Below are 26,830 nucleotides of genomic sequence, written 5' to 3' on the forward strand. Positions count from 1 at the left end.
TTGACCCTCTACTATTTAATTATGTATTATATTTAATAAAATTCAATAAAATTTAAATGTCTCAATTTAAAAATAAAATAATTTTATTTAACTTTTTATTGATGTTTTATTTATTTAATTTTTTAAAAATAATTTTTTATAGATATTTTATTAATGTTTTATTTTAAAATTTTATTTATATTTTATTTAATTTCATTATTTAAATTTAATAGATGTTTTATTTAATTTCATTGTTTAATTATTATTATTTTTAAAAATAATAATATTTTAAATTTTAATTAAAAAAATAACATATATTTTTATTGATATTTTATTTATTTTATTTAAAAAAATAAATTTATTTAATTGTGTAAAAAATAAAATAAAATATATTTTTATTTAATCTAGCTAAAAATAATTAAAATATTAAAGATATGTTTAAAAATAAATTTATTTGATTGTGTAAAATAGCGTTTTGTTCATTTATCCTATCCAGTCCGTCTAACCAAACGTTGGATTTACTAAAAATAGTCCTTTCCAGACATCTAATCCCATGAAAAAATAAACACAAGATACATATTCAATCCAGCCAAATAGTCCGGGGGGATTTATAGTTCCGGGACTCAAATCCGATGGATTCTAATCCCCCCTTATCTAGTCCGTCCAATCAAACATATGTATGTTGTGATTTTCTTAGCATGGTTTACCCACATATCAAATATTTAGGGGTTGTTTCGTTTTTGAATTGGGCTAAAAAATCATAAAAAGACAAAAAATAATTAAAAAAAAAATTAAAAAGTCAAAAATTACAAAAAGACAAAAAAGAATTTGTCAAAACAAAGTAAAAAAGTTAGAAAACCAAACAAAAATACCAGATAATCAAAAAAATCTCAAATTAAAAAAAGTCAAAAAAAATTAAAAAACTAACTAAAAAAATCATTGCCAAACCCGCACTTATTTTACCAAACTCTCCATTTGGTGGCTTATTAGTTAACTACCAATGTCCAATAAATACAAAATTGGTGGAGATTTTGATGCTTTTGAGGCCACATGTTGAAATTGATGTAAACACAAAAAATTTAGAATTCTGAATGCCAATATATTAGACCTCAAGTCACCTACCCCTTAGATGGCCCCCAAAAGTGCAGTTCTTGAAACTCTTCTTGATGAATGAACCATCACTGTTAGTTGATAGTTGATTTTTTGATACCTATCTTGCCTATTTGTGAATTCTCATTAGCTTTAAGTTCTTAAAAAGCTTTCTTGAATCAGATTCTTCCTTATTCCTCAACATCTCTCTCCATGTTTCTCATAACCCATTTAAGAAAACTATATATAACTCCTTTCTCATCCTTTCATTTCATCCCTTGAGAGCTAATTTTCTCATACAATAATTATTAGCCTTGGTACATATACATAGCTTCAAATTTCTAGCAAAACAATATGGCTCAGCAGCAACCCCCACCTCGCCCGTGGTTCCGGCTTGCTTCCATGTCCCGGCCGGTAGCCCCAACTCCAACGCCGGCACCGGCCCCAGCCCCAGCCCCAGCCCCAGCCCCAGCCCCAGCCCCTGTCTCTGCACCGGTGGCCCCCCAGCCAAGGCTGCCGTTTATCCGACCGGCATCTGCCCAACCATTTGTTGCCCCGACCACTCAGCCAACTCAGCCACCACCAGCACCTCGAGAACCTACCCAAGCCCCGCCGCCAGCACCATCGGCTACTGCCATGGTTTCGTCTGTCCCATCATCTCCCATCAGAGCCACCACTCCTGTTTCTTCATCCGTACCATCGTCTCCAAAGCCAAGAGTGTCCGCTCCTTCCTCCCCGCAACCCAAACCAGTGTCAACCTCCCCAAAAGCATCGCCACCACAGGCTTTTGTGGCAGTAGCACCACCACCTCCCACCACCACCACCATTACTTCGTCTGTCCCAACATCTCCGATCATTAGAACTGCCACTCCTATTCCTTCCTCTTCACTACGAACTTCTCCGCCACCCAAACCGGTGGCACCCACCCCAGCACTACCACCTTACGCAATCAACGACGCGGCTACCACCACCACTACCACCACTGTTGTTACTCGTCTCTTTGCACCAAAACCCGGCGTCAAACCTCCACCGCCCACATCTCCACCCCCTAAAACCAAGCCCCTCACTCCGCCACCATCTCCGCTAACACTACCATCAGCCCAATTGAAGTCTGATACCGAAACCATTGAACAAAAAACCATTCTGGTGCAAGAAACCATTGAAAAACCCAAGGCGGTGCCGCCCAGAACTTCCACCGGAGACCCCCGAGGTAACGGTGATTATCTGAAGAGAGATGTGATCAAAGGTAAAGGTGATTATCCGAAGAAGCTTTCGGATTCTGAGGAGTTTGGGATGAGGATTATCACCATTGCAGGTGATAATAAAGGTGCTATCATGGAGTTGAACCCAAAGAAAAATGAATTTGGAGGAAGCCCACAAAGTTTGAACAAGAAAGGCCATGCCAATGCTTGGAAGGACCAATTGGGAAACGCCAGCAGTGGCGAAGAAGGGAGGCTGAAGAGCAAGGACAAAGCAATGGCAGCATCGTCACCACCACTGCCGTTGAATACTTACATGAACAGTAATGTGCAGGGTGTCAACAATTCCATTCTCTACAATTGTTCTTGCACCCACCATGACCCTGGTGTTCATCTCTCTCTCTCTAGAAAGGCCAATGGTAAGAGTAATGGTAATGGCAATGGCAATGGAATACAAATCAAGGAAGGCAAGAATGGCTAACATATTTGGAGAGGGAGAGTGGGGAATAAAAATAAAAAAAAGTAGTTATGAATACATAAATTAATTACGGAATTAGATACAGAATACATATGAATGGATAAGATTTTACAACATTCGTTAGTGGGGTTCATATATAAAAAAAAAAAATATCTTATCCATTCATATATATTATGTATTTGATTCTGTAATAGATTTTTGTGTTAATAAATTTATTTTTTAAAAAAAGAAAAATATAAAAAAGAGGGTATCTACTATTAAGTATCAACTATATAATGGGGAATAATATGAGAGATATATTGAAAGTGAAGATACAGAAAGAGGCTTGGATTCTAATTCTTCCATTGTTGGATTTGCACTATCATGGTATTCTTTTGTCTCGAGATATAATTCTTGAGAATGTTTTGAGATACTAGGGTCAGTGATTGAGACAGAGAATCCGAATTCGTGTAATGGAAGGTGACTCAAGAGGGTGCATGGCCTGCTTTTGTGTAGTATGAGTGAAAATATTATGCTAGTGAAGAAGCAAATAATAAAATGGTGTAGTTTACCCATGTAACAAAGTGTCGTAATGTCTTTGATCTCATTTTGTTGTACTCTTTTCGATTTATTAATAAATCTTCTTCTTTGCAAAATTTCTTAATTTTATTGGTGGGTAGCATATAAACTATCAAATTTAATAACAAATGCTCTATGTATTTGGGAAAAAAAATGTCTAAATCAGCTTGCTTGGTTGTGTTTTTCCAAAAATACTTTTTAAAAAATTCTACTTTCTTGTTTTTCGTATTTTTTTTGTTTTTATTGAATTTTTTTAATATTTTAAACAATTTTTTTTTTTACTTTTTAGACATACCTAACATAAATATACCTAAAAAGTAAAAATTTTGTGAAAAAAACCTTTTAAAAATTCACTAAATACCAAAAATACAAAAAAATACGAGAATTCAGTACATTTTTTGTATTTTTATGTATTTATTAAATTTTAAAAATATGTTTTCACAAATTTTTTACTTTTTAGATACATCTAAGTAAAGTGCATCTAAAAAGGTAAAAAAAATGTTTAAAATTTTAAAAATATTTACTAAAAATAAAAAAATACAAAAACTAAAAAACTGAGTTTTCAAAAAACTTATTCCAAAAAACTTTTTTTTTTTTTTTGATCGGCAAAGAAAAAATTTATTGATGAAAGCAACCAAAAAAGATAGATTACATCAATAAAAAGGAGCTTGGAGCAAGCGCAAAGCTCCAAGCGCTAGTTGGTGAGAAACCAACAAAAAGAGAACAAAAGAAGGAGAAGAAAAAAAACACAAAAACCAGAAAGAAGACAACAAAAATAGCACACACAACGAAACAACTTCACCACAAGGACACCCACAACCAGCAAAACAGCACATAACAGCCCAATTAACTAGCAGACCATCTTGCCTTCAGCCCATACACCAGAAACCAGCATTACAGCCCATACAACTAGCATACCATCTTGCCTTCAGCCCGGACAGCCACTAGACCTGCACTACAACCCAATCAACCGTCCAACCCATTAACAAACAACCCAAACAGCCAGCAGAACCCTCAACCACAACAGACAATCTGCCACCCAGACAAAAAACCCAACTCAACATCAACCAGAGCATAGCAGGACCAGAGCACATATACTATCCATGATTGAATCTTCATGAAAACAAATTATACACTATTGGTCCCCTGGCAGCAGTAGCCTACATCAGCACAGCAGCAAAAAACTGAAACAACCTTTCGCAGCAAAACTCACACAGATCAGAATGGTAGATAGGTAGCAACAGAAATAGCACCTGAAGGCGTGCATTAAATCAATCAATAGCAACAAACAATTTGCCTCCAATTGAGAACAACATCCACCAAAGAAAATGGAAAGTCAGGGAGGGAGTTTTTGAGCCAGAAGGCTAATCTAAACTTGATGAGATCCCATAGTTTATCTGGGTTCAGACTAGCATTGGTGAAGACATACTCATTTCTATGCTTCCAGAGAGACCATAAAACTACAAGTGGAATAGCTCTCCAGAATTTCCTAATAGGCCTTTTAAATTTAACACCCATCCACCAGTTAAAAAGATCTGCCACCGAATTTGGGATGCACCATTGAAGCCTCCATTCAAACAACACATGGGACCAGATGGACCAAGAGAATGGGCAATGGAGTAAGATATGATGAGCAGATTCAGGGGCAGCATTGCAGAAAGGGCAGCAGGTAGAGGCAGAAAGGATGCCAAGATTTTGCAAGAAGACAGCAGTTTTGATTCTACTTTTCCAGGCCAGCCACCCGAAAAAATGGACTTTGGGAGGTAAAATGTTACTCCAAATAAATTTGGTAATACTAAGATTAGGCCCATGAAGAGAACAACTGAAGGAGTAAAGAGAGGACACTGAGAAAGAGCATGAACCAGCAGAAGAGGAAGACCAAACCAGACTATCAACACAGGTTGTGTTCAAAGAAGGAGCAGAGGATAACAAGGCAATTAATCTCACTTCATCAGCCAGCTTACAAAGCTCTTCTATAAATGAAGTGCCAAACAGAGTTGCTTGTTTTCCTAGCAAAAATTTGGTGGAGAGATCCATTCTTTTCTGTAGAAAGATTGAATAGAGAGGGGAACTCCTCCTTAAGACAAGACACACCACACCACTTATCATGCCAGAACATTATTCGGCTGCCATCCCCAACCTTGATATTGCAGTTGCCCAAGAAGAAATTGAAGAGGTTACTATTCTGAGTCCCAATAAAGGAGATATCCTTCCACATCCTAGAATGTTTATAAGAGGAGGAAACAGGAGGGTGCCAACTATGGGCTTCAATTTTGTATTTGCTACAGACGATTTTCCTCCATAGTGCATTTATTTGATTCCTAAAGTTCCACCACCATTTGAGGAGCAGGCTTACATTAACATCTCTAATCCTCCTAATGCCCTGACCTCCTTGGGCAGAACTCTTTGTGACCTCAGTCCATTTCACCAAATGAACTTTTCTTTTTAGTTCATTACCACCCCACAAGAAAGCAGCTTCAATCTTTTTAACTTCTCGAGCCACACCTTCAGGCATCTTAAAGAGAGAAAGGTAGTAAACAGGTAGACTTGACAAGACAGACTTGACCAAGGTTAATCTACCAGCAAAAGATAGCAATTTCCTCTTCCAGCCCGATAATCTTGATCTAATGTTGTCGAGCACTGGTTTCCAAGTGGATTTCCAACTTGGGTTGGCACCAAGAGGTAGCCCTAGGAATTTCAGGGGCAAGCTACGAACCTTACAATTCAGGAGGTTGGTAAACAAATGCAGTGACTCAGCTGCTACCCCCATCCCATAGACCACACTTTTGTGGTAGTTGATTCTCAGGCCGAAAAGGACTTCAAAGCATCGAAGAGTTCTTTTGATAATTACTACCTGTTCCATATCAGCTTCACAGAAGAGAATAGAATCACCCGCGAATTGAAGGTGAGATATAAGGACCTCATGAGCCCCACCCGATCTCCATTAAGGATGCCAAGATTGAGAGCTCTGGTGAGGAGAATATTGAGCCCTTCAACCACAATATTGAAAAGGAAAGGTGATAATGGGTCACTTTGCCGAAGATCTCTTTGTAAAGAGAACTCTTGTGTTGGTGAACCATTCACAAGGACGGAGATACGAGCTGTAGAGACACAAGTTTTCATCCACGAGACCCATTTAGACCTGAACCCAAAGCTAGACATCAAGGAGAACAGGAATTCCCAGTTAACTGAATCAAAAGCTTTCTCGAAGTCCAACTTGATAATCAGGCCTTGTAACTTGGCCTTCTTCCAACCATCAACCACTTCATTGGCAATAAACACCCCATCAAGGATGCTCCTTCCACCTATAAAAGCTGTCTGAGTTTCCCCAATGATTAAAGGCATCACTAACTTCAATCTATTTGCTAGGACTTTTGCCAAAATTTTGTAAAGCGAACCAACAAGGCTGATGGGTCTATAGTTAGATAGGTTGTTGGGATTATCAATCTTGGGGATAAGGGTGATGAAGGAGCTGTTGATTCCATAGGTGAGCCTACTATGGTTGTGGAAATCTTTAAAGAACTGCAAAACCTCATGCTTCATGACTTCCCAAAATTTCTGATAACATAACATATTAAAACCATCAGGGCCTGGGGCTTTGTTACTGTTACAGTCTTTAACGGCTTCCTAAACTTCCACAGCAGAGAATTCTGGAATCAGATGTTGAGAGACAAAGCTGGCTTCGATTGATTTAAACTCCCCATGTAAAGAAGGCCTGATAGCCCAGCTATCCTGGAAGTGGGTCCTGAAGTGACTTAATACTTCCTGCTTTACTGAGCCAGGATCCTCAACAGATACACCATTGACTGTAATAGAATTGATCATGTTGCGACTTTGCCTAGAGCTTGCAATAGCATGGAAGAACTTGGTATTTTTGTCTCCCTGCAGGGACCAATTCACTCTGGATTTTTGATGCCATAACCACTCCATTCTTCTATAAAGCTGCCACAGTTCACCTCTGACCACCCTTTTTCTAGCCTTTTCCGAGTCAAGCAGGTCTCTAACCTCAGCAGTGATATCTAGTTCATGCGCTTCGCTCTCTGTAGCCTTGAGTTTAGTTGAAACATTTCCAAATATTTCAGAATTCCATTTCTTTAACTCTACCTTCAGAAGTCTCAATTTTTGTTGGATAATAAACCCAGCCCAGCCCACAATTATTGTGTTTTCCCAGCAAGACTTAAAAAGAGAAGAGAAGCTAGGATGTAGAACCCAAGCATTGATAAACCTAAAAGGTTTAGGACCCCAATCTCTTTCATCTTCCATCAGAAGTAGAGGGCAATGATCTGATATAAGTCTAGGCAATCCCCAAGGCTTCAGTTTAAAGTGAATCAACCACTTTGGCCTTAACAAAACTCTATCAATTCTGCTCCATTTTTGTGCCTCCTGAGCATTGCACCAAGTATACTGCCTACCCAAGAGGGGAAGATCATTCAACTCGCAATTATCTATAAAGTCATTGAGATGTTTCATTCCCCTGTCTCTTCTAGAGCAACCAATTCTCTCACCCATATTCCTTATTTCATTAAGATTACCTCCCAAGCACTAAGGTTTGGGGAAAGAGGTTCTGAGATTGAGAAGAGTATTCCAAAATGTAGATCTACTACTGACATCATTTGGAGCATATACATTAATCAAAACACAATCAAAGGAGTTGTAAAGTGTACCTGAGATTAAGATAAATCTTCTGTTACAACAACTGCCAGATAATTGGAAAACATCAGGATCCCATATGTAAAGGAGCCCTCCTGCCGATCCAACCGGGTCCACAGATAAGAACTCCATGTTCCTGCTTCCCCAAATTCCTCTAGCTGCAATAACCGAATCCACCACCTTTTTTGTTTCTTAAAGGAAAACAATATTGATATGCTTATCCTTTAGTAATTTCTTGATTCTACCCCTCTTCTCAGTCTTGCCAATCCCCCTAACATTCCATGACAGGAGCTTCATAAAGAAATTAAAAAAACACTCTGAACATCCCCAACTGAAGCAGTTACAGCTTATCCTTACCATCCTTGGTAAGTCTTTCTATATCCTTTAGTTCCAATTCAATGAACTTTTCCAGCACAACTTCTTCTTCACCTCGGAAGGTTATTCCAAGATTTTTCCCCAATTGAACAGTAGAATTGGCTTCTTTGAGCAGAAGACTATGTGAACTTGAATCACCCTCAGAGAGTTTTGGGCAGTGTGCAATAGCAGCAACTGCAGGTCGAAAGATAACAGATTTGGAGGAGAGCTTAGCAAGTGCAGCAGCTTTTCGGCCATGGAGTCTAGCAAAATGGGAGAAGCCCTCCATCATAGCTTTCCTATGCCCAGGTTTCTTGACAGGCCGCAGACGATTGGGGATGGCAACAGAAGAACCAGCTTGGTTTTGATCCTGAATACCCATACCCAACCCGGAATATGGGACACCAATTATATGAGACCCATTGGAATAAGATGGAGCGAGAGAGTTACATCCAGATAGGCTGGAGCAACTGGGTCTATTAATCTGAGAGATAGCTGGCGAAGACCAAGAATTAACAATGGGCTGCACCACTAGTGGGTGGCCCAGGTCCACCTCCAAATTAATACCAGGCCCAAGACGATCAAGTGGCCCACTCAGACTTTTTAAAATACCAGAGGATGAAGCTTGCTCAACGCATCTTTGGGATCCATCATGACTCTTAAGGCAGGGGATACGCTCCTGCATCATTACCTCTTGCACACCTACGGCACTAGGTCTGCTGAGTTGAACCCCACACATAGAATCCTCAACCAACCGCTGTATCTACCTCCTCCATATTGTTGCAGTGAATTGGACCGTTCGTGAGTGCCACCTCATTGGAAGAGGTGATCACAGCAGGAGATATGACACACCCCACTGCCACGTCATCATCATCTTCCTTCCTCTTGCAGTTCACCTCCGCCGAACGTGCTTCCTTAACCCCACAGTGACCTGCAATGGAGCTGCAATCTACCGTCCCATTTCGCACTCTACTGCTGGACTCCAGTGGGTTGATAGGAAACTCTTCACAAACAAGGATAGGGTGACGAGTACCCTTGCACTGTAGGTGAATGGTTTTGTTGATGAGCTCCATGCTTGTTGTAACTACTCGGATTCTGGAGTAGAAGAAAGAATTTGATTGACAGGAATCACCTTCCAGATTGAGGACTGTCCCCCACAGATTACCAATGCCATGTAGAGTATTCCTATTCCATAGGTTTAAGGGTATACCCTGGCACCTCAGCCACACGCATCTCTCCTGAACAAGTTGGACCCCTGGCCCAAACATACTGATTAAAATTTTGAGATGTATGAATTAGCTATTTTAAGTGTGACTCAAAGTACATCAAGTTTGAATTTATACAATACATTTAAATTTTAAATATTTGTTTTTTTGTTTTAAATTATTTTTTTGATTAGGTAGCATTGAGATGATGGGCATAAGGTTTTAGGACTCATAAGATTCCAATTCTTTGTTCTGTCTGGCACATGTATACTTTAATTATTGTTTTGTTTGGTGGAGTTAATGATTGTGTTTATAATTTTTATTTTTATATTTTCGTTTTGAGAGTTTTGACTGTTTATGTTACAACCAATAAAACCATGAAATAGAAATATGAACTGCCAAAAATAATATAAAAATACAAGAATAAAGATTGGGAACCCATTTTTTCCACCTTTTGACTTCCTTTCTCTTTTTGATTGGTCACTTTTTCTTGTTTTTTTTTTTTCCTCCTCCAATCACCACCTGCCACGTGTGTGTTGGGGGTGATGGGGGTTGAAGTTTGAAGGGGTCTAAATCACTGCTAAAAATATAAACAGCTTCAGTATGCATACATTTTATTTTCTCAAAGGGATGGCCTTCACTTCATGAGGTTGTTTGGGATAAATTAAAAAAAATTAAAAAGTCAAAAAATTATTAAAAAAATTAAAAAGTTTATACTATTCAAGGGTAGCTTGTAGGAAAAGTCACTAAGGTAAAATTATTATTTTATCCTTTAAATTCAACTACTTAAAAAGTCAAAAAGTCAAAAGGATAAAATTATCATTTTGATTTTACTACAATATTTTATTATACATATTTTCGTAAAAAATCAAAAAGTTATTCTAAACATATATATATATATATTTTTACTTTTTTAATCAAAAGTCAAAAAGTGTACTTATATAGCACATCTCAAACAACTACTAATAATATAATAATATGGATTAGAGGGTTCTGTTTGGGCCCCTAGAGTGAATCATAAGTCTCGTTTCGATAATTCAAATTATTCATGTTATAAATTTTTTTGTATATATTATTATATATATATTTTTAAAACCTATTCGATAATCCTAAGTGAGTGTTTTTTTTATGACTGGCTGGGTGTTTAGGGATCAAGATGGAATGTGAGGCCACTATGAACAAGTTAAAATATTTTTATTGGCCTTGTTAGGACTCTAAACTGGTGTGGGTTAGGGGTGAGCATGGTCCGGATTGGATCGGATTGGGATAAAATCAGGACCAATTCGTTATCTACGGTTCCTAAAAAATTGGAACCAATCCAATCCGTTTAAATCATGGAACCAATCCGAACCAATCCATTTAAATACGGATTGGATCGGTTTAGGACCACGGATTCACATAATTAAATAACAAAAATATATTTATAACACTTTAATTTTATAAAAATATAAACATAGCGCTATATTAGTTCCACAATAGCAACATATTTTTCTATAATAGCGACATACTGTTCTAAAATTTAAACAACTATAAGAAAATTTGGTTTCACTATAAGTATTTAAACCATTACAAATTAAAACTAAAAACCAGCAAACAAGAGTAATAAAAGAAAATATTATACGGTTTTAGGTTTGAGTTTAGATTTTATATAGAATTAAGAGAAGATACTATGGGGGAAGATGTATAATAAAAATATAGACTATTTGTATACGGTTCGGATCGGTTCCAATCAGGAACCGTGGGATTCATTCTGGAACCAATCCGTAGACTACGGATTTTTAATTCTTCAATCCGGAACCGAACCGCAGATTCAAAAAACCAATCCAAACCTATCGAATTGGACTGGATTGGATCGAATTACGGATTTCACAGATCACTTGCTCAGCCACACTATGCCCTAGTGTGGGCTGAGGAGGCTGAGCCTCTGAAGTATTGTAATGTGTAACTGGGGTGTTAACTGGACTTCTAGAAGACAAAAATATTTCTCTATTGGATTCACAGAAGACCACTCTGCTAGGTTGTGATCTTTGAATAAAGCCATTAAAATTCACAATTTTTTTTTTTTTTTTTACCTAACACCGAAATCAAACGCTGAATTAAACAAATAATAAACATGAATGATTCGAAATCATTGATCCTTTTTCTTACGCAAGAATCTCCTCATTTTTTCTGCTCGGTTCCACCCCCAAGTTAAACTAGTGTTTTTTGTTGCACCAAAAGCCGTTGCACCTAGCACCAAAGGTGTTTTCCATTCATTGAGCAATGACGAATTATAATCGTATATAGGGATATCTAAAAATACAAAAGTGATGATGGCATTATTATGAATATACAAATCAAAATTATGAAAATTTGAAAATATACATGCCCAATTGAGATATGCAAACAACATAGTTTGGAAAGATAAAACTTTACAAAATTTGTTAGTAAACTTTTTTATATATTCATATAAATTCTTTGCACCGATTTATTTATTTGTGTGTTACTTAGATTTAATCAAATCTCATTTTCTTTTATTTTGCTTAAAATATGGATCCCACTCACTAAAATCTTCAAAAATGAGCAAATAGGATAGCACCGGCCAGTGGATATAGGCGTAGTTATCGTAGTCGTGTACCTTTTAAGACCCAGTATGTTCGCAGACGGTACGTTCAGAATATTCCCCGTTTTATTAAGAAGACTAAGAGGGGAGTAAGGAAATTACAGCTATACGATGAACAATTAAGGGACGTTAAGTTTGATAATAAAGGCGTGGCGAGATTACTTAATGGTATTGAGTTGGGTAATAAGATATCTGACCGTCAATCAGACAAGATCGTGGTTAAGGGTATCAAATTCATTGGTAATGTTCAATTGGGACAGGATGCTAAGGACGAAGCTGTGGTCCACCACGTGTTATTTTTTGTCATCAGTGATAATAGTCCGTCAGATTCCGTCCCTACACCTGACAAGATATTTATTGGAGTTGGCGAGGGTAATCCTGAGACCTGGATTGTTGATCTTGACCAGTCTGACTGTTTTCGGATGCTAAAGAAAATGAGATTCAAGCTCGTTGGTGGCAAGGAGATAAAGCAAAGGTGCACAGAATTCCGCGTGAATAAACAGTAATGGGCAGGAATTCAAATTTTAAACTCCGAATCTCCGTATTTACAGCTGTCTATATATCTGGGTCCAGCCTCAGATATTTGTCAGTGGAGAGAGATATGAGAGATATGCTTTTGCAGTTGGAGAGTTATTACAAAGAGGTGATTTTCTGGTACCTTGTTTCGTCCCTCCTTTTCTTTCTGCCATTTTTGTCGATTTATTTGGTATACAATGTTGTACTCCTTAGAAGAGTATCCCGAGAATTACGGGCAGTTCACTCAAATGTGTGTAGATCACTTTTTGACGTGGCAACTAGGACTGTGGGAAGAGAGCCGGCGGAGAGCTCCGGTGAAGTTTGTTCCGGTGTCCGGTAATGGCTGCTTCCTATTCCTTCCATTTTTTATAAATAACTCCAAATCTTTTATACGAACACTTCTACAGGATCTGTTACCTCTGCTAACCCTTCTGTTCAGACACCTTAGCTTTGATATTTTTGCCATCTGATCTTCGTACACCGGAACAAACTTCACCGGAGCTCTCCGCCGGCTCTCTTCCCACAGTCCTAGTTGCCACGTCAAAAAACGATCTACACACATTTGAGTGAACTGCCCGCAATTCTCGGGATACTCTTCTAAGAAGTACAACATTGTATACCAAATAAATCGACAAAAATGGCAGAAAAAAAAGGAGGGACGAAACAAGGTACCAGAAAATCACCTCTTTGTAATAACTCTCCAACTGAAAAATCATATCTCTCATATCTCTCTCCACTGACAAATATCTGAGGCTGGACCCAGATATATAGACAGCTGTAAATACGGAGATTCGGAATTTAAAATTTGAATTCCTGTCCATTACTGTTTATTCACGCAGAATTCTGTGCACCTTTGCTTTATCTCCAAGCAAAACCACCACGATCGTGACATGTGGGTGGACAGGATCCGGCCACGTCTACTCACACCACTCACACCAAATAGTGATTACTATTTGGTGTGAGTACGGATTTAATCTCCACCTTACACGTCACCATCCGTACGTCCATTGACGGATGAAATTGTCTATCGGGTACAATTTTAACAGGGGGGCGCTAGTAATATTATATATAGCGCCCCCCCAGCTGGTGTGATCTCCCCCTATATAAAGCCTCAACTAACAACATTCACACCGGTGTAAGTTAAGTGTTAATCACTAAATAAGCTAAATAATGCCTCGCCAAGCCTTTTTTCGTTTTTATGCCAAGAATGTCTTCCTCACCTACCCACAATGCCCATGCCCAAAAGAACAACTCTTAGAACTCCTCCAGTCTCTCCTCCAACTAGCCTGTCAGCCATACTACATACTTGTCGCAAGGGAGCTCCATGAAGATGGAAACCCACACCTTCATGCCATGGTCCAATGCACGAAGAAGATCCAAACCTCCAACCCGAGTTTTTTCGATCTCAGTGGAACCAATGGGAGGATCTACCATCCAAATATAGAAAAACTCCACTCGCCAATAGCAAGTCGACAGTATATACAGAAAGGGGGCGAGTTCGTCGAATGGGGAGAATTTTTATCTAAGGGGAGAAGTCCTTCGAGAAACAGAGACAAACTCTGGAAGGGAATACTTGGCGAAGCAGAAACGAAGGAACAATTCTTTGCTCTCTGTAAAGAAAGATGTCCCACCGATTACGTCACAAAATACCTCTAATTAAAAACATTTTCCAGGGATCATTACAAAAGAGAGAGGCCCCCATATACTAGCCCTTTTAATTCATTTCCTTTCTTAAATGAAGAAGTAAAAAAATGGGCAAAAAATAATATTTTGTTTGTAAGTCGAAATTGCTGTCTCTCCGTTTGGAGGGAAGACGATTTCCTTAGATTAGGGATACACAAAAATAATATAAATAATTTATATACTGACGAAGAACTCTCCTCCTCCTCTGATAACAGGAACCAGAGCAGAGGCCTATCCGCCCAATCTCCCTCTACCTCGAAGGACCCTCAAGAACAGGCAAAACCGCCTGGGCCAGAAGCCTTGAACGACACAATTACTTCTCCGTCAGAATAAGCTTCAAGGACTACGACCAAGACGCTGTCTACAACGTCATAGATGACATCAAATACTCGACAGTCCCTACCGAATTAATGAAGAATTTAGTAGGCTGCCAGAGAGATTTCCATGTATTTGTTAAGTTCCAACCAGATCTCATTATTAGAGGAGGAATTCCTTGTATTTTATTAACAAGTGGGGACAGTAGTTGGTTAGATGCAATGTCCCCAAAAATGAGAGAATGGTTTGATGTTAATGTAACCACTGTCATGATTAATGAAAAATTTTATTAATTTTATTTATGAAACCACTCAAAGTTTTATTTACTTACTACATTTCCCTTATCATCCACTATTACATCTTGAGTCACATCACTATTTTTTACACTGATGATTACATTTCGTAAAATATTAGAAAATTCTGCTGCATCCATGACAACTGATCCTCTACGATCAACTTCCTCTTTGCGTTCACCAACCTCTGAAATCGACGGACCAGGATCAACATCACTAGATTCATCACCACCTCTGCGTACATCAATCTCTGACAAACTCAGAATACCTCTGCGTTCATGAATGACTGGTCCACCACGTGTTGTTTTTTGTCATCAGTGATAATAGTCCGTCAGATTCCGTCCCTACACCTGACAAGATATTTATTGGAGTTGGCAAGGGTAATCCTGAGACCTGGATTGTTGATCCTGACCAGTCTAACTGTTTTCGGATGCTAAAGAAAATGAGATTCAAGCTCGTTGGTGGCAAGGACAAAGAGTACGTTCGTCACGGGATAGAAGTTGTGGACCGGTTCTTCCCAGTTGATGTTTGGACGGACTACAAAGATACGCTATTGGGAAATGTTGGAAGCATTCAAAAGGGTGCCATATATTTAGTGGCTGCTACTGTTAGTGGAAAGGAATGCAAAGTTACTTTAAGGAGTCAAATGTACTTTAAAACTGTTTAGAATTGTAATTTGATGTATTTTTATTTTTAATGTTCAGGTTAATGGAGGTGGACGTTATAAAAACTGGGGTTGTTGAAGGTGTTTCGGCAAGTGATTTCAGTTGTATTGAACTTGCGTTGCCTAATTTATTTTCTCAATTGAGGTTAAGATACAAACAAAAAAGTATTAAGGTTGATAAAATATTGATAAAATATTCCCCCCTTTGCGCACCCAATGCTAGTGGGTTGGTCAGAGTAAATGTTTATGATCGGAGGTTAGACGGTAATGACAGTTTGCAGGCATGGTTTATTTTCCCAGTAGATTGTCAATGCGAGTTAGTCTATTATGGGAATGGTTATTGTTCAATTAACGACAAACAAGTGCCATGGATGGTGAAGTATCGACTTGAAAATTCCAATATTAAAAGGGGGGTTACGTATTGTAAAATGAAGGGGTATCTGAAGTATTCTACGAGTGACATGCTAGAAGATTCGCAAATGAGGGCCCCCTCTATTGTTGTGTTATCTAAAAAATATACTAATGATAATGTTGATGTCTGGCATTGTCCTCCAACGAAGGCCATTCCGATTCTGACACGGACTAAGTCTGTTGGTTTACCGGAGAGGCGAAGAGATTTGTTGTTAGGAGGTTTTGGGGAAAGTGGTTCAGTCATTCATGAACGCAGAGGTCGTCTGAGTTTGTCAGAGATTGATGTACGCAGAGGTGGTGATGAATCTAGTGATGTTGATCCTGGTCTGTCGATTTCAGAGGTTGGTGAACGCAAAGAGGAAGTTGATCGTAGAGGATCAGTTGTTATGGATGCAGCAGAATTTTCTAATGTTTTACGAAATATAATCATCAGTGTAAAAAATAGTGATGTGACTCAAGATGTAATATTGGATGATAAGGGAAATGTAGTAAGTAAATAAAACTTTGAGTGGTTTCATAAATAAAATTAATAAAATTTTTCATTAATCATGACAGTGGTTACATTAACATCAAACCATTCTCTCATTTTTGGAGACATTGCATCTAACCAACTACTGTCCCCATTTGTTAATCCATGAGACCCACTAAACCTATGTTTGTGCGTAATAAAATGTCATGGGATTAGTAATCCCATGAGAGTATGAATCTCTTCCCATGGGAGGGTTGAGATAACTAATCCCTTCATACAAATTGATAGTTAAATTATCATTTGGCCCTTTACAAAACTAACAAAATTATTATATATGAGGAAGATTTTTAGGTAATTTTATAGATTTAGTCCTCACTACTAATACTATCATATTAGTATATAAACAAACACATTTTATCTTATATCTCCAATTTAATATCACTACATTAATAATTTTCTCATTTAATCTCATTGTATTTATAATCTCATCCAACTTAATCTACCAAACAAACGAGGCCTATGATCCGTTGAAGTGAAGTGGGTTCCCATGCTATGCAAATTGGCGAAGTCTTGGTTGTGCATCAGACAAGAACAGATGTGATTCCTTGAAAGTGTACAAATGGAAGAAGCACTGAGAGAGAGGATAAGGTTGACCAGATACTAGGTAACTTTTTTAATTATTCAAAAAAAAAAAAAAAGGGCTAGAAATCATGAAAAATTATTAAGAATTTTACCCGAAAAGTTATATAGTCTAAACGCAATTGTTATGCACTAAGACCTACATTTGAAACAAATCACAACTATAAAGTGGTGCTGGCCCAAACACTCGATTATTAAAAAAAAAAAAAAAAAATTCTTTGAGTATATTTTAAACTAAAATTTATGAGTTGATAGCATTATTAATTATTATCCAAACCATCATGGGTGGGTACGGATCAGTTGCGACCACAGAACTTTCAATCTGCCATCCGTCCACTAGATTGGCGGATTGACAGATGGATACGAATCAGTTTGGCGGTTGAAAATTCTACAAATTTAAAATTTTCAACCTAATTCAATTGTGCACTTCTTTAAAAACACAACATGGGCAATGCAATATTCACAATCTATTGGGCATGATTCAAAACAACCTGGGCAGTGGGCAGTGGACATAATTCAAAACATTGTGCATAATTCAATGAGCATAAAACATAAGGAAAACATAATTCCAAACAACCTGTGGGCAGTGGGTATAATTCAAAACATTGTGTATAATTCAATGAGCATAAAACATAAGGAAAACATAATTCAAAACAACCTGACCATAATTCAAAACAACCTGGGCAGTAGGCATAATTCAAAACAAACATAAGGAAAACATAATTTAGAACAACCTGTGGGCAATGGCCATAATTCAAAACATTATGCATAATTCAATGAGCATAAAACATAAGGAAAACATAATTCAAAACAACCTGGGCATAATTCAAAACATTGGGCATAATTCAATGAGCATAATCTAGTGGGCACGATTCAATATTGGTTCCAGTTCCGGTTCTAATTACTATCATCCAAGTTATACATAAAACATAAGGAAAACATTGTGCATTCAAGTAACAGACATCAAAGAGTTCCAAAAACAAAAAACAAAAAAAATTAAAGTCATTCAAAACAAGAGTTTAAAAAAATAAAAAAAAGTTACAATCACCCAAAACATTGTGCATCCAAATAATGGTATTACAATCATCCAAAAAGAAGTAAAAAAACAATTCATTTCCTTGAGCTAAACCATGATGAGCCATCTAAACCTGCATAACAAAAAAATGAAATTATTTAATAAGGGAAACACTAAAAAGTCTTAAACTCAAAACAAGTGAACATATGTTAACAACATTTAACAAAGGAAAAGTATGTTACCAATGATATTAAACTTCAATAAAACTACTCTCCAAATTTGAGTTTGAACATGAACTGGATTCCGAAACAATTACACATAAAACATAACATAACAAAAACATGTGAAGTAAAGATAATGAACCTTGAATAATACAAAATAAATGAAATTTAAAACAAAATAAATCATTGTATATTACCCGAATCATATTGTAGTTCAAATTCTTCAACATCATCCATTGTTTGTCAAAGGCATATTGGAATGTTACTTCGAAGCCAATTTTGTGTACAAACAAGAACCTCCACCATCTTAGGAGCAAGTGAACTACGAAATAGATCAAGTATACGATCTCCTGTACTAAAAGCCGACTTAGAAACAACAGTGGAAACAAGCATTGCCAACACATCTCATGTTATAAGTGATAATACTTTATATTTTGTTGCATTAACCTTCCACCACTCCAAGATGTCAAATTGAGCATTCTTCCCACCTTTCTCAATATCACCCAAGTACTTGTCCAATTCCGACGTACTCTCACTACTAGAAAATTGTCCTTCCAAAAATGAGTTAAATTGAGAGTTCACAATAGAGTGTGAGTCATTTTCATCTATCACCATATTTACTGTTTCATTTACATTAGCGGCATGCACATTTGTTGAATCAAGCATGACATAATGATCATACAATTGACTCAAACAATTTTTCACATTCTCTAACATTTCTTTCACTCTCACCACATCTCCACCAAAAATTGTTGAAAAACAAAATTGCAAGTATGTCTTTTTTCTTTGAGGGTCAAGAACAACCGCAATGTACAAAATGAGATTGATTTTATCCCCATTTCCCCAATACTTGTCAAACTTCTCTTTCATTTTTTTGCCATTGAAGACAAAATAGAATCATTATCTTTGATTCACTACAAGAAATTGCACTTTCGGCAACTAAATTTTTAGTCGCCAAAAGTAAGGTTTTTAGTTTCTGAAATATTTTCCTGACTAAATATTTTGGTCGCGGGAAGATTGTCGGGGAAGGTATTAGTGATTAAAAAAAATTTAGTCGCTAAAAGTCGTATAAATGGCGACTAATGTTTTAGTGGGCAAAAGTAAAAGGTATTGGTGACAAAATAACCTTTTTGTCGCTAATGAGGCAAATTGGTGACTAATCTCTTAGTCGTCCAAAGGCTACTAATTTAATTTAAATCACATTTTCAGCTACTAAAATTTTTTGTTGCCAACACTTCAAGTATCTAGGGTGACCAAAGTTTTAGTCGCCAATAGTTTTTCTTGTGCATCTACGTTGTTTTAGCTACTAAATGTTTAGTCACCGAAAGTCCGATTTCTTGTTTAGCTACTACACAGGTTAGTTGGCCAAAATCTTTTTTTTTATGCGACTAAATATTTAGTCGCCAAAAGATTTAATTCTTTTTTGGCTACTAACTATTTAGTCAATAAAAATATTTAACTCCATTTTTGGCTACCGATTGTTTTGTCGCCAAAAACATCATTTAATGTTTTTATTTTTTTTCATTTTAATTAATTTTTCCATAACCTGCATGTATCCACTGCAACCTGTAATAGGTATACAAACAAAACAATATGTATATATTATCACCCATTCTATAATGCATATTTCACTTACAAGCATCAAACAAAAAACAATACCTTTTAATGTAAACTTATGTACAAACCAACTATATATATTCCAATTAGAAATAATAATGTCATACATAACAAATAAGCATACCAAAACAATGTCCTCCGTACACAAAAATATTTTTACTACTATGCTTTGTAATGATCATTTAGCATGGTACAAATTACAATGGTAATATGTACCATGACAAAAAGGTAATCTATACACCACGACAATAAATACAAGTTTCATGTCAAAAGTATTATGTATCCCGCAAAAAATTATATGTACGATTCATCAAAATTCCATACAAAAAGTAGAGGATGACAAAAAACTTCCCAATTGTTCAAAAGTGTAAATTATCCTCTGTACAAAAAAATGGAAGATCCACATGTCAATGCCAAAAGCCATCTACAAAACAAAAATTACACCCATTAGTTCCATATAGCATTTCAACATAAGACCACGCAAAAAAAAAGCTAATGGATCTATAAAGGGATTTTTTCGTTTTTTATTTTTATTTTTTGGTTAAGGTGGTTTCATCCCTCAATCATAATATTTTGAAAATGAAATTAACATTACTTAAATGTTAGGAACCAAAACAACGTAAAGTGCACAGGATTAAAAGTCCATTGGCATCCAAAAAATGACAATCAATATAAGGTTGTGCAGCTTATGTATTCAACAGTTATGAGGAAAAATGTAGCACCTTAAAAATGACAATCAATTTAAGGTTGTGCAGCTGTAACAAGTCCGCGGGCGACCTCGCTACAGCTCGGACTTGATTTGTGTCACGGTTCTAAGTCTGAACCAAAGAGTCCAAATCCGGCAAATCGTTTTGAGAAAACAGATTTTGAAAAAAGTGCCAAACATGGACTGCTTTGCCAGATACAGAATCGCCACCTAAATGTTTTATTTTGGAGAAATTTTGGAAACCCTGACTCGTTTGCCTAAGGTCACGTGTCCGTCATCACCAAAGTTGCCTCGGCTCGGGAACTTAGGTACGATTGGGAAAGGTCACTTTGTGAGCACCCCCGCTCGCCCGATCAAAGATCGGCCTCTACTAACCATGATATCAAGTTTTGAAAACATTGTGTGTTCTTATTCCGGTTATTAGCCTAGATTTACTATGTGATGCGCACAGCATACAAGTATAGACTGGGTCGCCTGAATTGGAACAAAACATTTCATGTTTGTTTATTTGAAAATGGTTTGATGGTGCTACCCGCAAGTAGGCTAAGATGTGGATTTGTCACCCTCGGGTGGGCTTAGAAAATATGATTTTGCCACTATCTAGTGGGCTTAAAACACACATTTGATGAACTGTTCCAATTCAAATAACCCAACCTTCACCCACAGGCATTCAGGCAGTTATATCACATAAGCATATAGCCTCATGGTAAGCATGCTATTCATGGCAGTCACTCACACGCATGCAAGGATGCTAAAGCATAAAACTTACCGAGTACTCCAAGCCAAAACAAAAGCTAATTAGAAATCCATGCATGATCCTAATTATGCAGAAATGCCTAATGCAACACATGCAAAAATGCAACTATAGCAGGCTCGGCTATTCTAAACATGGCATATGAGATGCAACAGCTAACATGTATTCAACTTGGAATTGAAATACAAATACAGTTAATATGATGCGCCGAACCCGGTGCATGCAATACAGATGAATGAATGCAAACATGCTATCATACTGTATGCTAATTGAAACATGCCCTAATCTAACCACCATAAGCGGGTACATAAAAGGGAGAAAGACGTGGGGTTGGAAGACATACATCACACACACGCACACTTATTACAACATTGCCCTCGCACAGAGGGTCCAAATAAATAATATACAGTCCCGAATGAATAAATAATACAGTCCCAAATAAATACAAAAATCCTAATTAATTTACAAATTAATCTAAGAAAGCTATAAACATGACATGCAAGCTAGGGACTGCCTCGACTCTGATGAATGATGTATGTTTGGGCTGTCTTGCGTGGAAATCTACTGGGATGCCCCAAATAGCCTCTGTTTTGTAATTATTCTTGGAAAGCGCGCCAAGACCCGGAAGACTGCTGATTCTTGATTTGCTACAACAGAGAGCAGGAGAGGGGCATAGCAATATATTTACACAGATGTATGCATGCCTCGATCCTCGTGCCACCAATCACGCATATCGATGCATGATGGCCGAGGAGTCCAATTGTATAACTCAATATAGAATGAATGCACATGAAAACAAAACTAAAACCTAACTCCATCATGGATAATCCGGAGTGTCGGTGACTGGGAATTGAGACACGTTCCGTCACTCGGAGTACGAAACGTACCTCATTTCCCGTGCTCGGGGCTAACTCCTATCCCAAGCACAATGCAATATGCATGATATGCATGAATGCAACTAATATACAACCTAGCATGCACAATGCTATGAAATGGCATACACGATGCACGAGATAACATGGCATACACAATGCGCTAACATGCAACCTAGCATACACAATGCTATGAAATGAAATGGCATACACAATGCACGATGGACTTACACTAATATGAGTGGACCTCAGCCACACTCACATAAGAGGCCATGGCGATGAAAATGAGACACTCGAGATGCGTGCACGCATGCACGCAAACCGAGGACCGACCCTAAGGCACCAAATGCCACTCTAACAAGACATGGCAAGGCATGAAATATGATATGCAAACATGCAAATTTCAGGGCTGAAATGTGATACAAAACAGCCCCGAATCATGGAAACATGGCACCTGATGCATGAAATGGTACCCGAAATGCAAAATTAGGCATATGCAATGACCTATAGCTATACAAAACATGCATTATTTGAACATGAAATGTGAAGAAAGATTCAAGGCAGTCCCAAAATAAGCATGTTTACAGTTTCAAGAAAGACCAAAAAATGAACACAAATAGGGCTAAACCAATATGCAAAAATGGCCCTAAATGTGAGATAAAGAAGCAAGTCACAGCTGAAGGCCCTAAATGGCCAAGATCCCTTCAACAAAGTTGAACAGGGGCTCAAAATGAAGCACTTTACAGTTTACAACAGGCCACGAAAATAAACACAAGTATGGCTAAACCCTTGTACAAGAAATGGGCCAAAAAGGGGATAAAGAAGCAAGTGAGGGTTTCTGGCCTCAAACACGGGAGGGCCCTTCAATAAAGTTGAAGAGGGGCCCAAAACATGATATTTTCCAGTTGATGGCCAGACCCAAAACAGTGTACAAGCATGCTCAAAATGCTATGCAAAATAAAGCCAAAAAGAGAGCTATAACACAAACTATAAAAAGGATGCCTCAAACAGTGAAATACCCTTAATGAAACATGAAGAGGGGGTCAAAATGAGGCCATTTGTAGTTCGGACCAGAGCCCAAAAACAGAAGCATAAGAGGCTAACAAATCATGCAAAAATGGAGCCAAAAGAGAGATACAAAGGCAAGTGGCAAATGGAAGCCTCAAACAGTGATGAGCCCTTCAATAATGTTGAAGAAGAGCTCAAAATAAGACACTTTTCAGTTCATGACAGAGCTCAAAACAGTTTATACATAGGCCAAAAATACTACACAAGAAAATGGCATACAAGGGAGCTAATGAAGCAAGTGCAACAAGGAGGCCTCAAACAGTGAGAGGCCCTTAAACAAATATGAAAAACACCTCAAAATAATGCTACTCCCAGTTTGGGTCGGAGCCCAAAACAGCAAGCAAGTATGGCTTATAAATAAATCAAGAAAAGGCTAGAAAAGGGAAAAAGGAAGCTCACCCTTGAAGACTATGCCTTGACAGCCTCTTGGCTTGAGTTTGGTGGCTCCTTAGCTCTGAAAAACAACTTCAAGTGGCTGCAATGGAGGTTGGAGGTATGGTGCTATGGGTTGGTGAAGGAATGGGTATAGGACTTGGGAGGTTTGAAGGTTAGAAGAGAGGGAGAGGAAGGTGTATGTATGCAAAGCTCTTAGGTAATTTTTCCAACCCTTATTACAGAGCTGGGAGGCTGGTTATATAGGCAAGAGAAGGGGGAAAAAGGGGGGAAAAATGGAGGGAAATGAAGCCAAGTTTCCCTCCAAAAGTTGCCCCCCCCGGATACAGAATTTGGGGGGAAAATGAGGGTGTATCTGCACTGTACTTGATGCAAGGATTCTGGCCGACCATTTATCTAGGGTTTAGGTGGCCAGCCGGCCACCTCCCATGGCCGGTCGGCTAGGGGTCAAAAGGGTCAAGAAGCATTAGTGGCCGGCCACCCCTAAAAGAGAGCCTCTGATGTGTGCACAACACAAACATGTGGTTGAAAACTGGAGACAATGAACCAGGAGAGAGAACAATCCAATTTTCAAAGGGGTTCAAAAGGTTCAAAAGAAATTACTGGCCGACCACCAAATATTGGTGGCCTCCTAGATGTGTACATCACAAATATGGGGTTTAGGGTGCAAGAAAATGGCCCACATTGGCTTTGAAGTGAGGAAAAACGGGCGACGGAGGGCGATGGAGGAATAAAACTGGTTGTCTGAACAATTGTTGGCCTCCCATCCTTGTACGACCTTCTTACCAATGAAACAAAGGTCCCTGCCAAAAACGAACCAAAATCGATGCAAAATGAAGGTTCGGGGGCCGAAACGCGCAGCTTGTTACCCCGAAAACTGATTGTTAGGCACCGGGAGTGGTGCTCGACCACGAAGTCGGTCTCTCGGACCACAGTGTCCCTCAAAAGGGAGCAAATAAGATGCATGCAAAAAATCGGAGCAAACAGAGGCAGTTAAGCGGTCCCGAATTGAGGCACACGGCCAACGGCTCTGAAAAATCGAAAACCGGACTCCAAACGGGCAAAATGGCCTATGACCACGAAACGTAGCCTACGGCCACTGAGAGATGATCTACGAGACCTCTCTCTCCCTTCAGGAAGAGAAACAGAGAAAACCGAGCCTGGTTTGCAAACCGAGGTAAGGCGTGAAAGAGTCCGAAAGTCCGAAGGCAAGGCTCGCAGCCAAGACTCCACGACTTCCGAACGAGCACAATATGCAACATTACCAAGCGCTCAATCGGTGACGTCTGAGTCTTAAGGTCGGTCAAAAATGGAGTGTCTACAGTTGCCCCTCTTTGATAGAACTCGGAAGTCACAAGTGACGGGAGTGAATGTCAAAGCCCAGAGACGACCCATTTTTGACAAGGCCGAAGACTTAGACAAACAAGCAAAATAAACAGAGATGCGCCCGCAGGCATGCCCGCAGGCAGGGGGGGCAAGATGCAAAAAGATATGCACAAAGCCGAATATAGCTCATGATCATGCAAATACAGCAAGCTGTAATGAAGCGCATATTCACAATAGATGCAACAGTTTTAAGCAAGAATGCGAAGCTAAACTACATTTCATGCAGTTGAAGAGTGCGGAGAATCATTGAATTTTCGCCACGTCTCACACGGAGAAGATACAATACCTGCGCGGTTCGTCTGGTCGCACCAGCCTCAAATGAACCGTACATACAATATCGTGCCTCATGGTGCTGGGGATTTCTCGCTTCTTTTTGGTTGAACCACAGGTACTACTTTTCTCCCTGACTATGGTCGCAGCTTTCCCTATTCTCCAACAGGGTGACAGACTAGGTTGATTCAGTATCCAGAATTGAGGCGCATACACATGCTATCTCAATCTATAGGGCTGCCATACAGATTTCAAGCCGAGGATATACCCTGGGTATTTAAACCAGACTTTAGTCTCAGAAATCTCGAACCTTTGCGTTCTAAGCAAGAACCATTCGAACTCTAGTTTCCACCGTCTCAGTTGGTCTCCTAGGAACTCACCGTAAACACAGACAGGTGGCTATACCAGACCACTGGAAGTCGTTCGGGCACGACAAACACCAAAGGAATTGCACCTTTAGAGGATTTAAAGTCTCCTAGACCATGAGCGCACAAGATAGTGCGATGAAATGCAAGTGCGATGCGCGAAACAATGCGAATGATGATGCAGGATTTAAGGTCTCCTTAGACCGAAGGATTTAAGGTCTCCTAGACCAGGTGAGTGCACAAGACAGTGCGATACAGGTAAGGTGCGCAAGATAACGCGAGGAGATGCATGCACAATGCAAGACTTAGCACACAGCTTACGACATAGCATTCCATTCAGTTGGCACACAGCTCACACCATAACACTTTGTTCGTTTGGTCCACCGCTCACAACACAATATTCTGTTCATTTGGCAAGCAGCTCGAAACACAACACTCTGTTTAATCTTGGCACACAGCTCTTTTGGGCAGACAGTAGATCTCGGGCACACAGCGCATTCTTCGGGTACGCGATTCATTTTTGGGCATACAGCTCATTTCCCGAGCACACAACTCGTTTTCGGGCACACAGTGCCTTTTCAGGCACACAGCTCGTTTTTCGGGCACACAGCTCCTTTTCTGGCACACAGCTCATTTTTCGGGCACACGGCTCCTTCTTTGGGCACACAGCTCATTTTTCGGGCACACAGCTCCTTCTTTGGACACACAGCTCATTTCCTGAGCACACAGCTCATTTTTCGGGCACACAGCTCCTTCTCTGAGCACGCAGCTCATTTCTTCGGTTTGCATTTTTGAACACACAGCTCAAGCACTTGAATTTCTGAACACGCAGCTCATACTTTTTGTTGTGAACACGCAACACTTTTTGAAATCTGAACACACAGCTCAAACTTTTGAATTTCTGAACACGCAGCCCAATTTGATTGTGAACACGCAGCACATCCTGATTGAAAGTTGAACACGCAGCCCAAACTCTTGAATTTCTGAACACGCAGCCCAATTTGATTGTGAACACGCAGCACACCTTGATTGAAAGTTGAACACGCAGCTTATACTTTT

At 38.7% G+C, this 26,830-nt stretch overlaps 2 protein-coding genes across 2 annotated transcripts; one reads left to right on the plus strand and one right to left on the minus strand.

The window, feature by feature from the left end:
* The first annotated feature begins 941 nt into the window (after positions 1-941).
* Positions 942-3,380, plus strand: LOC114267136 (serine/arginine repetitive matrix protein). The gene has a single exon (XM_028208131.2). The coding sequence runs from the start codon at positions 1,423-1,425 to the stop codon at positions 2,746-2,748; it is 1,326 nt and encodes a 441-aa protein (XP_028063932.2). The 5' UTR covers positions 942-1,422; the 3' UTR covers positions 2,749-3,380.
* A 3,550-nt stretch (positions 3,381-6,930) lies between these two features.
* On the minus strand, positions 6,931-7,812 carry LOC145791708 (uncharacterized). The gene has a single exon (XM_082872128.1). The coding sequence runs from the start codon at positions 7,810-7,812 to the stop codon at positions 6,931-6,933; it is 882 nt and encodes a 293-aa protein (XP_082728254.1).
* Between the last annotated feature and the right edge of the window lie 19,018 nt (positions 7,813-26,830).

Source organism: Camellia sinensis, chromosome 5 (assembly GCF_055761805.1).
Source record: "Camellia sinensis isolate YWXY chromosome 5, ASM5576180v1, whole genome shotgun sequence".
NCBI lineage: Eukaryota > Viridiplantae > Streptophyta > Magnoliopsida > Ericales > Theaceae > Camellia > Camellia sinensis.